General features: G+C 43.7%; 1 protein-coding gene across 2 annotated transcripts in view; it reads left to right on the top strand.

The window, feature by feature from the left end:
• The window catches only part of LOC118321772 (desmoplakin-like), a 24625-nt gene extending 10297 nt beyond the window's left edge, over nucleotides 1-14328 (top strand). The window contains exons 14-24 of one of the 2 annotated variants that reach the window (XM_035653263.1): nucleotides 19-205; nucleotides 409-818; nucleotides 946-1124; nucleotides 1679-1817; nucleotides 2170-2363; nucleotides 2784-2946; nucleotides 3062-3145; nucleotides 3237-3344; nucleotides 3519-3617; nucleotides 4193-6019; nucleotides 7379-14328. In XM_035653263.1, coding sequence (XP_035509156.1) covers nucleotides 19-205; nucleotides 409-818; nucleotides 946-1124; nucleotides 1679-1817; nucleotides 2170-2363; nucleotides 2784-2946; nucleotides 3062-3145; nucleotides 3237-3344; nucleotides 3519-3617; nucleotides 4193-6019; nucleotides 7379-13708 — 9720 coding nt within the window. In that variant the 3' untranslated portion in view covers nucleotides 13709-14328. The remainder of the gene's footprint in view (nucleotides 1-18; nucleotides 206-408; nucleotides 819-945; nucleotides 1125-1678; nucleotides 1818-2169; nucleotides 2364-2783; nucleotides 2947-3061; nucleotides 3146-3236; nucleotides 3345-3518; nucleotides 3618-4192; nucleotides 6020-7378) is intronic. The other variant, XM_035653264.1, reaches the window with a different exon arrangement.
• Nucleotides 14329-15510: the final 1182 nt, after the last annotated feature.

Here is a 15510-nt window from a genome sequence, read left to right as displayed (position 1 = left end):
GTGCGTGCGTGCGCGCAGCTGGCCAGGATGCGTCCTGAGGAATATCGTCAAATTATGAAGAGCCTGGAGACTCACTTCCAGGAGTTCAAAGTGAGCTGCCATGGCTCCCAGATGTTTGCTGATGAGGACAAGAGGGCCATGGAGAACCAGTTCAATGGAGCCCAGGCCCACTATGACCAGCTGGTGGTGCAGCTGCCTACTTACAGTCAGTATCACAGAAAATATAATACATATTATAAAGAAACTGAGTAAAAAAACTCTTTTACTTTTACCTAAAACTTATATTTAATGAATTTTACTATTACAACACAAAGATCTGTCAGTAAAGGATTACGTGTTAGAGATTGCAGCTGTAGGACCAGAGAATAAGAAATTACTTTTTAACTATTATCTCGTGTCTTCTCACAGTTGTACAGGAACAACAAGAAGTAGAACAAGCAGCCGAACAGCAACGCCAACATCAGCTGATTATAATACAGCAACAGCAGCAACAACAAGCTGCCGCCGAAGAGGAGGCCAGGAGGCTCGAAGAAGAAAGACGGAGAGCGGAGCTGAAAAAACAGGCAGAGAGGAAAGCGGAAGTGAAGAAAGACCAAATGATTAAGAAGGATGTAGTAAAAGGGACCAAAACCGAGGCAGGGAAGAAGAAGGTGGTGGTGTCCTCTTCTTCTACCTGCTCCTCCTCCCGCAGCTTATCTGAGCTGCACACGCTCAGACTGAGGCTGGAGGCCGCTGAGGGCACGCTCAGTCAGCACGTTCACATCTGCCTCGGAGAGGATGGGGTGCACGACTGTGGCCTCAAGATTACTCATTTGGAGGTAGACACACAAACTCAAAAATACAGGGAAAAAAAATAAAAATACAGACAAACAGACAAGCATGTAGTATTAAAAACAAGTCTCATCCCAAATATTGGTTTCAATAGCTGTATTTGTGTCCCTGTAGGCGGTGCAGCGTGACGTTGACTCGATGCGTGAAGAGTACTTGCGTCTGAGGGAGAGTATTTTGAAGGAGCTGGAGGGCATGAATGATCCAGATAAAGCCCAGTTCCTCCGCAGTGAGATTGGAATCATCAACCAAAGACTGGGCAGCCTGGAGAGCAGCTCATCAGCATACCTGCAGCGGTAAATCCTCGCTAACAAACTGTTCTGATTGTTCAGGAAATCTCACTGAGGGCAAAAAAACCCTAAGATTAAATCTCATATACACAAAATCACAAACCAGATGGTTCAGTCTAACAAATGAATGAGTTAGTTAAAATTACCACCGCTGTTTAATTCCTTCAGAGGTGAGTCGTACGCAAGGATGCAAAGGTTGCCAATGATCTAATGTCATAGTAGCTTTAAAATTAAGTAATAAGTAATAAGTTAGTAAGGCCTCAACACTATTTAACAAGGTCTTCTAATCGAATGGTTTAAGGGTTGTGGCAGCAACATGAATATATAGAAAATATATATATCCATAAAATACAGTCAGTTTACTCAATAATAGAAAAGGGGTCCCTTAAGGTAAAAGGTTGGGAACCAGTGTATGAAAGCACCCTCGCTTTTCTCACGTATTACTAAACCAACAAATTTAGGAAGGATGCTCCGACATATTAATCTCACACATCATCTGCAAAATATATATGTATTCTTTCTCATTTTTCTACCTTCCCACCATCATTTCTCTTTATCAGGCTGCAGGCTCTCAGGAACATGCTGGAGAGTGTGGCACAAGCTGAAGACATAGTGAAAGTTCATGAGGCGAGACTGACAGAGAAAGAGACCACCTCCCTCTCACCTAGTGAAGTGGAGGATTATATGTTGACCCTGAAGGTATTTTATGAAATATATTACATACATTTCATACATTTCTTTTTTCGTTATTGAGAAAGATATTGGATTTTCTGTTGAGTTTTTAAATGCATTGCACAAGTAAAAAAGAATCACTTTATGATGTGATACTGCAGTTTTTCCAGCCTTTTCTTCTGCACCACTCAGCCTCATACCTGGCAAGCTGCAGCTCGGACAGAATACCAGTGCACATTAGGACATGGCTCAGTGGTCATCAGTTTGAGTTAGAAAGCTGGCGTGAGAAAGCTAGAGAATCCCACTGTGTTGCTTTTGTTGTATGCCTGCTGACCACTCAGGGAGGTTAAGGTGTGTCCTGTGTGTTGTTGATGTGTAGAATATTAAAGCAGAGCTGGATCAGAAGAAGGATATTCTGGCTTCTATGGAGGCAGAGTTGGCCAAGGCGAGCCACTGGAATGGTCAGGTGGGCGGGCCTTTCCACAGGTGTGACATGATGCTGTCCAAATACACTGAGCAGGTGAGCCTGCTGTCAGACCGCTGGAGACGACTCTATGGACAGATTGACACCAGGTATGTTTCTCTCTCTCATATCTTTTTTACATTAAGGACCAATGTTCGACCTCCCGTAGGAGGACTACAATATCTCTGTGTGAAACCAATTACGGGACAGGCAGTGTGTCGCAGTCGTCTACTCAGTGGTCAGCCAGTTAATCACTTGACATCAAACCGATTTACTGTAAGAGTCTCATTACATTTATGGATCTGAGGCCCATTTCACAAAAGCAATTTTCGAGCACTTCTGACTCTTTGCTCTTGTCTCATGCAGGGGTAGTTTATGATCTCACGTTGCGAACTGCAGCTTGCATGTTGCAAAACAAACTCTTTATCCTGACGTCATTACACAACAGTTTATCAAGCAAAAATGCAATTTTAAGGTGGCACCTTTGGCTCTGGAACATGTGAATGTATTTTTTTCTTTTACTTGTTCAGAATCCAGGATTTGCAGTTGTATCAGCCACAGCTGCAGCACTACAAGCAAACCAGTGTCTCCCTTATTGACTGGATCGATGCAACGCGGAAAAAACAAGATGCTCTGCAGGCCACCAAGATAGACAACATCCAGACACTGAAAGACCATATTAACAGCCAGAAGGTCTCCTGCTCAGCACTTTGTTGTTATCAGTTAATTTGCTTACAGTGTTATGGGTTTGTGTCCGTGTATGTTAAGTCATCAGACATCTCACATCTTTATACTTTTGTGTTTCAAGGCCCTGAATTCAGAAATCAAATCAAGGAGGGAGACAGTAGAGAGTGTGCTGAAGGACAATGAGGCCTGTGTGAATTCTATCAAGGTAAGGAGGCCTTCGTATACAGACACCCTTCAAACTCATCAAAAGAACTCTATTTTATTTTATGAATGTCATGACAATGTTTGTTTTACAGGACTATGAAACGGACCTGGCCTCTTACACCTCGGGTTTAGAGACTTTGCTCAACATCCCCATCAAGAGGACAATGCTGAGGTCGCCATCGATGGATCTTAATCAGGAAGTAATGAAACCAAGTTAGAAACAACTTTTAGTATTTGGTGTCACTGGCATCTGAAAATATTTTGTTCTTGTGTATTCATGTTAAAGGAGGGGTTTGGTTAATGAAATTTATTTTAATCAGTGAAGTCAAGTGACGTTATATCTAAATTAATTCTTGAATTTATCTTTGTCTCAGGCTACACAACTGCAAACCCATTACATGGAGTTGCTTACCTGGTCTGGTGACTACTACAAATTCCTGGGAGAGCTGCTCAAGAATATGGAGGAGCTCAAGGTACTGCTTTTTATATTGTGTAGCTCACTTGTTCTAGCAATTTGTCACATTTACATGATAATAATGTCAGTAATGTTCAGTCATTGCAGTTCAGCTCAAAATCATTTATCCATTTAGATGGTTTTAGTGTGAGTTGATGAGTTTTGGAGATATCAGCTGCCTACTCTCCAATATAATGTAACCAGATGACACTGTAACAATGCTGCTCAGCGTGCCAAAAATAAAAATAAGAAATAAATTTGAAAGACTCAACAGCAATGTCTCTTTCCAGAAATTATGACTCAATTACTCAAGATAATCCACAAACCTTGTTGTGAGCAGTTTCGTGTAGATCAATAGATCAAACAATTGATGGATAAATAGCTGTACAGGTAAAAGGAAAAATATGTGTTTTTGATTTGGGGGTGAACTGTCACAGCTTTTAGTGTGGAAATCAACCTTTTTTTTAAAACTTATTACTATTAAAGCTGCACAAATTAACATTTTTATATTACAATGAAAAACAGAGAATTTTTACCCTCTTAAAAGTTCTTATAACTACTTCTGCATTCACCTTTTCTTTGTCTTGCTTTCAGATTCGTAACACCAGGATTGACCTGTTGGAGGAAGAACTTCGCCTGCTGAGGGAGGACATCCAAGACCGCAATGATAAGAACAAATCTCTTGAAGATGTCGTTGCCCGCTACCGACTGCAGTTGTCCCAGTCGCAGGATCAGCTGCTGTCAATGGAGGAGGTGAAGCAAAGCGCTGCCCTGCAGTGCAATGCCACCAGGGAGAGCCTGGACACCACTCAGAGCCAGCTCGCAGACCTCAACGATCAGGTGACACGTCTCAACTACTTGCTTGAGGAAGAAAAGAGGAAGAGGAGGCTGGCAGAAGAGCGCTACACTCAGCAGCAGGAAGAGTACGATTCGGTGCTGAGGAAGAGGCAGAAGGAGCTGGAGACGGTCAGCTGGTCCAAGATGGAGGTAGAGAAGAGTGTGGCAAGTAAGGATCACGAGATTGAACTACTGCGGCGGCAGCTGGCTGAGGAGGCAGCAAGGGTCAAGGAGCTACAGAAGGAGATGTCAAAGGTAAGAAGCCAATGCAGTACGGAAATCAATAACTTAAAGCTCAGCTACGAATCCCAGATCCATGTCAGCCGTACAGACATCCAGAGGCTGGCATCCCAGAGGGAGGAGGATACAGCTGAGCTCCAGCGGCAGTATGACAGAATGGTGGCAGAGAGGAGGAATCTGGAGGAGGACGTCCTGAGGCTCAGGATGTCTATCAACGACGCAGAGGAACAAAGAAATAGGGTAGAGGAAGAAGCTCACAGTCAGCGTGCTGTCATCACAGAGGAAGGCCGCAGGAGGAGAGAACTGGAAAGTCAGATGGAGGCGCTGATGAGGCAGAGAGATGAGGAAAGAAGCCAGTATGCAGAGGAGCTGGCTGAAGTCATGAAGAGCCTGCAGGAGAAGAGTGAGGAGCTGGCCTACATCACACACAGTCTGGAGGAGGAGACTCGCAGGAGGAAAACTATAGAGGAGGGTCAAGGTGTGCTCGAACAGACTTTGTCCCAGATGCAGGTGAAGCTAACCAGTTCATCAGTGGTTGCAACCCAGCTGGGGGAGTGCCAGGACGAGCTTGAGAAGATGCGTTTGGAGCTAGAGAGGGAGAAGAGGGAGAGAAGCAGAGTAGAACAGAACATGAGCAGGTTACAGGGCCGCATGAAGGACCTTCAGGAGGTGAGAGATGGGCTGGAGAGCCAAGTGGAGAATCTGAGGAGGTCTAACCAAGAGGAAGTGACCAGAAGAAGACAGGTAGAAACAGAGCTGGAAAATACCACCATAGCCATGAAAGAGTACACCAGCACCATTATGACGCTACGCCAGAGCCAAGACCAAGCCAGCATGTCAGAAAAGAGGAGTGAAGAAGAGCGTCTTAGGTTGCAGGAGGAGCTGGATAGAAGCTTGAGACAAAACAAGACCTCTGCAGAGCGCATGACACAGCTGAGTGCAGAGCTGAAGGCCCTGCAACAACAACTCCTCCAGGAGCAGGCCAGAGTCAAAGAGGCAAACCTCAGGAATGAGAGTCTTTACAGAACTATAGAGGAGAGGAGTAAGGCACTGAATGAGAACACTGCTGAGCTTCAAAGGCTGAAGGAGATGATAGAAACCCAGACCAAGGAGAGGTTGAAGCTGGAGGAAGAACTAAGGGCAGTACGACATGATAAAGAGGAACTCTTGAGATCCAAACAGGAATGTAATGATGAGCTCTCCTCCCAGATTACTGCCCTGGAACTGCAGCTGCAGGCCAGTGAGCGCAGCAGTATAGATTACCGCAACCTGGTCTCAGAGCTCTCCTCGGAGAGGGAGAAACTCAAGATGGAGACTGAGAAAATACAAAACCAGGCCACCGAGGTACATGGAAGTTTGGCACTTAGTCATGGACTGCTCTCATCTTTCCAAGTCCTAATTTGGATCAATCAAGTAGCTATCACTGTCTTTAGGCAAACGTTTGCTTGCATGCTGGAACCCCTCTAGACCCTCTGTAGATTACCCACTCGGTAACTCTGATTTGAACACATACATTTGTATGTGTTTGAATAAATTTGCATGTCAGACACTTGCATGCAAACATACTCTGTGCCTCTCTGCCTGCTGATCCCCACTGTCTCCCTGCCCACACTGTGCAAAGATGTGCAGTCTGCATGCTCTATTGCCTTTACTTCTTTTGGCCAGAATGATCAACACCATCAGTGACATTATTACCACTGGTCCAGTTTGATTATTGTTTGTTGTATTATTATAGCATCTTAATGGTTTTTAAGACACATTTCGTAAACTTGTAAAAACAGCACTGATATACGCTTAAAATATTAATATTAATATTATTTTAGACTAGTCAATCAAGATTGGTGCACATCTATCTCTTGGCATTATTTAATTGTGCTGTTTTGCAAATTTACAGAATGTATTCTGGACAAAGTAATAGATGAAATAGTTGGCCTGCTTATTTTTGTAGTTGCAGTTGCTATAAACAATGTAGTGTCAAAATAGTTTGATTTGGAATGTTGATTTTTCTTAAGAAATTGACTACTGTTACGTCATTACCTATATAATTTTACTTCCCAGTCTTGTAAGACACTGTCTTGTTTTCTGATGGGAAATAAAAAAAAAATTATAATCCATTGCTAAATTACCAAAGCAAATTATATTTTGGAGGATAGCACACAGACTTGCTCTTTCTGTGTTTTGACGACTATTATAATCAAGAACATATTTTGGTTTATTCAATTGTTGCACATTTAACACTGTGCCATCTTGTAGTTTAGTCGATTTTGTCAGATTGTAAATTAATACAGATTAAAGACAGGAGCTACAGCGAGAGCAGAAACATTACATTTGCAACATCATTTCTGTTGCTTTTAATTAAACTGAGAGTCAAAATTGTGGACCTTTTACTATTATGCTGCTAGAAAAAATTCATAGTGTGTGTGCTGTCCTCCTTGATACCACCTTGATAGTTCAATAGTAACAGTTCAAACCTACTAAGTTTGATATGCAGTTTATTTTGGTAGTAGCGTGATAATTTGTGATTTCAGTTTTATTCTGATCTAAATCTGTTCTATCTCAGTGTCATCGATTGTTTGATTGTATACAATGATGTAAAATGCAGAAATGTATGGTTCTTGATATACAGTAAATTTATCAATGTATTTTTGAGTTGACTAACCTTTTGTCTCTCTGCTCTTTCTCTGCTTTTTTCCTTTGCTACAGACAACAGCCACAATGCAATCCATTCAGTCCCAGTACAATGAGATTGTGATGGAGAGAGATGCTCTGTTGATGAAACTGAAATTGTCAGAAAATGACAGAGATCGCCTTCAAAAGCTAGAGGAGGAACTCAGTCACATTAAACTGTCCCTAGAGACAGAGCTTCGCAGTAAGCAACGCATACAAGAGGAGAACGAGAGGATGAAGAGGGATTTAGGTTACTGGAAGGACCAGTATGAAAGTAAGCAGGGCCTAATCAGGCAATGTGACACAGACAAGGAACGTCTAGAAAGGGAGAAGAACTCTTTGAAAAATGAGATAGAGAGGCTGATGAGGGAACTCAGGGAGCTTGAGCAGTCATATAAAAGTAAGCTGTCGGCCATCCAGAAAGAACTACGAGAAGTGACCATTGTCAGACAAACCATGGAAACTGAGCTGAAAAGAGCTAAAGAACCCCCACCCTTGGATGGCTCCACTGTGATTTTTGATGGAGTCCGCAAGTCAGTCACAGCAAACCAGTTGCTTGACTGTGGTGTTTTAGATAAACCAACATTTAGCCAGCTTGTGAAGGGGCATAAGACTGTGCCTGATGTGTCTGTTGACAAAAAAATCAGTCTAAAAGGGACAGGCCCAATAGCTGGAGTGGTAATTGAAGGTCCAAAAGGTCCAGGGTCTATAACTGGAGTCCTTTGCAAAATGACTTTCACTGAAGCCAAGAGAGAGAATCTCCTGCCACCAGATAGCGTTGGCCTGCTATTGGATGCTCAGGCTGCCACAGGCCACATAATTGACCCCAAGACGAATAAGAAGTTGACAGTTCAAGAGGCATTAAATCAAGGTGTGATTGATGAAGAGGACAGAGAGAGGTTGCTAGCAGCAGAGGCTGCAGCTGTGGGATATAGTGGTCCTGGCACTAGCAAACCTCTTTCAGTATTTCAGGCCATGAAGAAAGGACTGATTGACAAGAACACAGCACTGCGTCTGCTACAAGCCCAGGAGTCTACGGGGGGCATCCTAGATCCCATACTCAGTGTGTTCCTTCCCAAAGACACAGCCACTGAGCGCAACTTAATTGATGATGACATATATCGTGCTCTGAATCAGAGGCCTGAGCTCTACCTGGACCCAGAAAGTGAAGTTGGTGTAACCTATATGTCAATGAAGAGAAGATGTAAGGTAGAGCTACACACAGGCCTTCTCCTTCTTCCTATCCCTGAGAAGGTAGACCCCTCAAAACTTGTCTTTGATGGTGTTCGGAAACCTGTCACAGCCAAGCAGCTGGTTGACTGTGGTGTGCTGGACACGCCATCATTTCAAGATCTAGAAAAGGGGAAGAAAACTGTCCCAGAGGTCTCTGTAGACAAAAATGTTAATCTGAAGGGGACTGGGCCTATTGCTGGGATTATAGCTGGGAGTCAAGGCAAAATGTCTTTGTCAGAAGCCAAGAAAAAGATGCTGCTGCCCGAAGATAGTGCTGATTTACTACTGGAAGCACAGGCTGCCACAGGTCATATCATTGACCCCAGAACTAATCAGAAGCTGACAGTAGAGGAGGCATGCACCAGAGGGGTGGTGGATATTAGGGATCGAGATAAATTATTGGCAGCAGAGGCTGCTGCTGTGGGATACAAGGATCCTAGAGCAGCCAAACCTCTCTCAGTGTTCGAAGCCATGAAGAAGGGAATAATCGACAGGAAGACTGGGCTACGCCTGCTGCAGGCTCAGGAGTCTGTGGGAGGCATTCTGGATCCTAATCTTAGTGTGTTCCTCCCTAAAGATACAGCTATCAAGCGCAACCTTTTGGATGACAACCTCCGTCAAGCTTTGAACCAGAGTCCTGAGTGTTTCATTGACCCAGAAACTGAGCAAGATGCCACTTATGGGGCATTGAAGAAAAGATGCAAGACAGAACCTCACACAGGTCTGCTGCTTTTGCCAATCGGTGAGAAGCTAGACCCTTCCACACTGATCTTTGATGGTGTCCGTAAGCCAGTAACAGCACAGCAGTTGCTTGATTGTGGGGTCCTGGACAAACCAACATTCAACCAACTAATAAAGGGGGAGAAAACTGTCCCAGAGGTGTCTCTGGATAAGAAGGTCTCTCTAAAGGGGACAGGATCAATCGCTGGTGTTGCAGTTGGACCTTTAGGGAAAATGTCTTTTTCAGAGGCCAAGAAACAGATGCTGCTGCCTGCAGATAGTGCAGATTTGCTACTAGATGCCCAGGCTGCCACAGGCCACATCATTGACCCGACAAGCAATCAAAAGTTGACAGTAGAGGAAGCATGTGTCAGAGGAGTGGTGGATATTAGGGATCGAGACAGACTCTTAGCAGCAGAAGCTGCTGCTTTGGGCTTCCGGGATCCTAACACAGCTAAGCCTATTGCAGTGTTTGAGGCAATGAAGAAGGGACTAATTGACAGGAAGACTGGGCTACGGCTGTTGCAGGCCCAGGAGTCTGCAGGAGGCATTCTGGATCCCAACCTCAGCGTGTTCCTTCCTAAAGACACAGCTATAAAGCGCAACCTTTTGGATGAGGACCTCTGTCATGCTCTTAACAAGAGGCCTGAGTGTTACCTTGACCCAGACACTGAGCGTGATACCAGCTATGGGGCTTTAAAGAAAAAATGCAAAACAGAGACTTACACAGGCCTGATACTTTTGCCAATCACTGAGAGGAAAGACCCTTCCACACTGATCTTTGATGGTGTCCGTAAGCCAGTGACAGCACAGCAGTTGCTTGATTGTGGGGTCCTTGACAAGCCAACATTTAACCAGCTAGTGAAAGGAGAGAAAACTGTTCCAACGGTGTCTGGGGAAAAGCTGGTCTATCTAAAGGGGACTGGACCCATTGCTGGGGTTGTACCTGGACGTCAAGGAAAAATGTCTTTGTCAGAAGCCAAGAAACAAAATCTCCTGTCCGAAGATAGTGCAGATTTGCTATTAGAAGCCCAAGCTGCCACAGGCCACATCATTGACCCTAAAACCAATCAGAAGCTGACGGTAGAGGAGGCATGTGCCAGAGGGTTGGTGGACATTCAGGATCGAGACAGATTATTGGCAGCAGAAGCTGCTGCTGTGGGATACAAAGATCCTCATGCAGCCAAGCCTCTTTCAGTGTTTGAGGCCATGAAGAAGGGACTAATTGACAGGAAGACTGGAGTACGCCTACTGCAAGCCCAGGAGTCTGTGGGAGGCATTCTAGATCCTAATCTTAGTGTGTTCCTCCCCAAAGATACAGCAATCAAGCGCAACCTTTTGGATGAAAACCTCCGTCATGCTCTGAAGCAGAGTGCTTCTTACCTTGACCCAGAAACTGAGCATGATGTCAGCTATTGGGCTTTGAAGGAAAGATGTAAGATAGAGCCTCACACAGGCCTACAACTCCTGCCAGTCTCTGAGAAGGTTGACCCCTCCAAACTACTCTTTGATGGTGTCCGTAAGACAGTCACAGCACAACAGTTGCTTGATTGTGGGGTCCTGGACAAACCAACATTTAACCAACTAGTGAAGGGGGACAGAACTGTCTCGGAGGTGTCTGTGGATAAGAAGATCTTTCTGAAGGGAACAGGGTCAATTGCTGGTGTTGCAGCTGGATCTTTAGGAAAAATGTCCTTTACAGATGCAAAGAAACAGAAAATTATGTCCTCTGACAGTGCTGACATGCTACTGTATGGTCAGGCAGCCACAGGCCACATCATTGACCCCAGAACTAATCAGAAACTCACAGTAAAAGAAGCATGTGCTAGAGGAGTAATAGATAAGGAGGATGAATCAAAGTTGTTTGCAGCGGAAGCTGCTGCTATAGGTTACAGAGACCCAAATTCTGCCAATCTCCTGTCAGCTGGCCAGGCCATGAAGAAGGGATTAATTGACAGGGACACAGCTCTACGTATACTTCAGGCTCAACAGTCTGTAGGGGGTATTTTGGACCCTACCCTGAGTGTATTCTTACCCAAAGACATCGCCAAGGATAGGAATCTCATAGATGGGGACCTATACCAGGCCCTGAATCAGTATCCTGAGTGCTATCTGGACCCAGACACCCAACAAGCAACTACCTATGTATCTCTGAAGAAAAAATGCAAAGCAGATCCAAGCACAGGTCTTTTGCTTCTCCCTGAACCTAAAAAGCCAATAACTGTCCAGGGGCTCAGGGGCCAGGTATCAGTTATGGATCTGGTGGATGCAAACCTGCTGAAATGTTCAGATATGGACCAACTAAGGCAGGGCAGATTGACAAGCCGGGACATTGAAGACCGCCTGCGCCCATACCTGAGAGGTTCTACCTGCATAGCAGGAGTTTATGATGAGGCCAATGAAAAGATGATCACCATCTATCAGGCCATGAAAGAAGGATTGTTACGCCCTGGGACCACTCTGGAATTGCTTGAGGCCCAGGCTGCCTCAGGCTTTATAGTTGATCCGGTTAACAACACTTACTTGACTGTTAGTGATGCCTACAATAAAAGATTGTTTGGGCCAGAGTTTAAGGACAACCTGCTATCAGCAGAGAGGGCTGTGACTGGTTACAAGCTTCCTGGGACAGACAAGACCATCTCACTCTTTCAGGCCATAGAAAGAGGTCTTGTGGAAAAGGGTCATGGCATCCGTCTGCTAGAGGCCCAGATTGCCAGTGGAGGTATCATTGATCCTGAACACAGCCATCGTATTGATGTGAATGTAGCCTACAAGAGAGGTTACTTTGATGAGAAAATGAACAAGATCCTGACTGATCAGAGCGTTGACTCTAAGGGTTTCTTTGACCCTAACACAGAGGAAAACCTAACCTATCTGGAGCTCAAGAAACGCTGTATCACAGATAAGAAGACTGGCCTCATCCTTTTGCCTATCATGGACAAGAAAAAGCTAGAGTCGACTCAGAAGAACACTCTGAGAAAGAGGAGAGTGGTAATTGTGGACCCAGAAACTAATAAAGAGATGACAGTACGTGAAGCGTATGACAAAGGGTATATTGACTATGACACCTTCCGGGAGCTGTCTGAACAGGAGTGTGAGTGGGAAGAGATCACTATCACTGCTCCAGATGGTTCCACACGGTTTGTTATCATTGACAAAAAGACTGGAAGACAGTATGACATTACCGAACTCCTTGAAAAGGGAGTAATTAATCAATCAGATCTAGATCAGTACAGATCCCGTATCATTACCCTTACTCAGTTTGCAGATATCATCACTGATAAGACCAAACATGGATCATCATCATTTTCAACTTCAAGATCATCAGCAGCCACAGGTACATCCTCAGTGAAATCATCATCATCAACTTCAAGATCATCAGCAGCCACAGGTACATCCTCAGTGAAATCATCATCAACTTTAAGAACATCAGAAGTCTCAGTTCCACCATCAGTGACATCATCATCATCATCGTCATCATCATCACTCCTGTCAAGACCCTTATCACCTACACTCGCCAAGATGACCACAACAAGAACTACCACTGTCACAGAGCGAAGTGCTGCAGTAAGCAGTGTATCTCGAGACTCACCTGACAGCTTTAGGAATATATCCAGTGTCTCTATCACTCTGGCCTCCCCTGTCGAAACTGTGTGTGAACAGGAACCTGTGGGTGCCATCTTTGACACAGAGGCTCTAGAGAAGATATCCATCACAGAGGCTCTAAATCGTGGTCTGGTGGATTCCATCACTGCCCAGAGACTACTGGAGGCCCAGGCCTGCACTGGAGGAATCATCAATCCCACAAATGGCCAGAGGTTTGGCATCCAAGAGGCCTCCCGCCTAGGTATAATAAACGAAGACATGGTCGCTTTGCTAAAGCCTGCTCAGAAAGCCTACATTGGCTTTGAGGATGTAAAAACCAGGAAGAAGATGTCTGCCGCTGAGGCTTTGAAGGAGATGTGGCTGCCATATGAGGCAGGGATGAGGTTCATGGAGTTCCAGTATGTAACAGGGGGGCTTTATGACCCAGAAATGGGCTGTAGAAGATCCATAGAGGATGCTTTGAAAATGGGCTGGCTAGATGGGAGAGCAGCCCAGAAGCTCCAAGACACCCATCACATAAAGAACCTGACCTGCCCCAAGAGCAAACTTAAGATATCTTACAAGGAGGCTCTGGACAACTGCATGGTGGAGGAAGAGACTGGGGTGAAAATGCTCCAGGCATCATCTGTGTCCTCCAGAGGAATCAGCAGCCCTTACAATGTCTCCTCTGCCCCGGGATCCAACACCGGATCCAGGAGTGGCTCACGGCGAAGCTCCCGCAGGAGCAGTGTGGACTTGGGCTCCCCCTCCTCATCAGCTAATCGCTACTTTCAATCTAGCTACACCTCCTACACATCCACCAAATAAATCAAGAAAAAAGGTCCTGCACATTAAGGCTTTTCTTGCATATGAATCAGATTTTGTTAAGACTATTTTGATTGTTCAGACAAAACGAAATTGAGAAAAAGTAAAGAAAATGTGTGTTGTATATGAGGATACAAAAAATTTTTCGCATAGTTTTAGATTTTAGCTTTGGTGTTGCTATCTTTTTAAAAATGATGTTGTCCAAATGATCATGAAAATGAACACTACCAAGATATTTTGTGGAAATGGGGCGAAAGTATTAATGGCAGCCATCTTAAGGTATTTGGATTAAAAATAAAATTGTTGGTGCCTCTAAAATAGGTTTAAAATGATTGCCATATTCTTGCATACACATATTTCAAATGTATTTTTCAAAATTGTCATGGAATGTTATTTCATTTTACGCTCTGCATTGGTAACATAATGGTATTATGTTAACATTTATTTGACATCTAAAATTACTGTTTTGTTAGGGGATGGATGCAAGGTTGGGTGACATATATTTGCTTAGCTATTTTTTTTTCTTACTGAATCAGTTGTTAATCATTGGTTTCTTGCTGTTTAGTGCTTGTTTTGTAACAGTTTCTTAATATCTCAAAATAAAAGCAAAAGTATTTTGCTCATATGGTTTCACGACTGTTCTTATTCATAGCGAGTTTCATACAGAATCCGGACATTTTTGATAACTACATGTAAGATATAGAAATTCCACAGTGTGCAGGTAGCCTAGTTGTAAGAGCCCACAACTTGAAGGGAACCTTAATTCTTTTACTAATTGTACTAATAAAACTCTTAATTATAGAAAATGATACTGTTATGAAAATATAATTTCAGTTTGGTTACAAATAATCAAATTTAAAGACAAGTCATCATCATAAAATTAAAAAGCTAAATATGCATTAGTATCATATTTTCAATTTTCATTTGGACCAAATTGCTTGAAATTCATTTAACACTTCATATCATCTTCCATATAATGTAGGCTTTGCTGCTTGTTTATGTGTGCATTTTGGACATGTTGGCTATACCAATGGAAGGATAATTCATTGAGGGCAAATAACAGACTAGACAAAGAAAACCTATTTATCTAAAAACACTTATTAAAGTTGGAAAGTAGGCAATCCTCTAGTTAGTAAAGTGAAGGCAAGAGTTTCCAAACTTTTTAATGTCAAGGACTCCCACAATAGATGCACATTAGACCAAGGACCCCAGTTTGAGAGGATTCCCCTTGGAGTATTTCTGTTTTAAGGGTTTCAAGATTATAAAATCTTAATAGTGAATCAATAATTAAACTAGGAACATATTGTAATTAATCTTCCCTTGTTCAGATTCATTCTTTATTGTCCTCAGTGGAGGAAATTCGTTTTCACAGTTGTACAAAGAGCACATTCGACATGAATTCTACACACAAACTACACATAGTACACAATACGGACAATAATACACATATCTTACTACATGTAACACGGATTGTACAGACTGGTGCATTGAGCCAGAGTCAGTATCTGGGATGACGATAAGCACTGTTCACTCTCTGGTGACAGTGGGCAGGAGAGGAAGGACCCTGGCACAAACTGCTTCCATACTGGACAAACGCCCACCACCCTCTGCCACAACACCTTCACCAGGCAGAGAGGTGTGTTCAGCTGGCAGACTGCTGGTCCCAGCCAGCTCCACCGACAGGACTGAAAACTCTTTCGTCCCCCCTGCGCCATCAGGCTGTACAAACAGGTCTCAGTAAAAGGCAGGGGGACGACAATAGACAATAGACAATAGACAATTTCTACCTCCATTTGCACATCCAT

The sequence above is a fragment of the Morone saxatilis genome, unplaced genomic scaffold (assembly GCF_004916995.1).
Source record: "Morone saxatilis isolate NCDOM2014 unplaced genomic scaffold, NCSU_SB_2.0 Contig12, whole genome shotgun sequence".
In the NCBI taxonomy this organism is placed as follows: Eukaryota; Metazoa; Chordata; class Actinopteri; family Moronidae; genus Morone; species Morone saxatilis.
The sequence above is the reverse complement of the archived record's forward strand: the minus strand, read 5'-3'. Positions and strand labels throughout refer to the sequence as shown.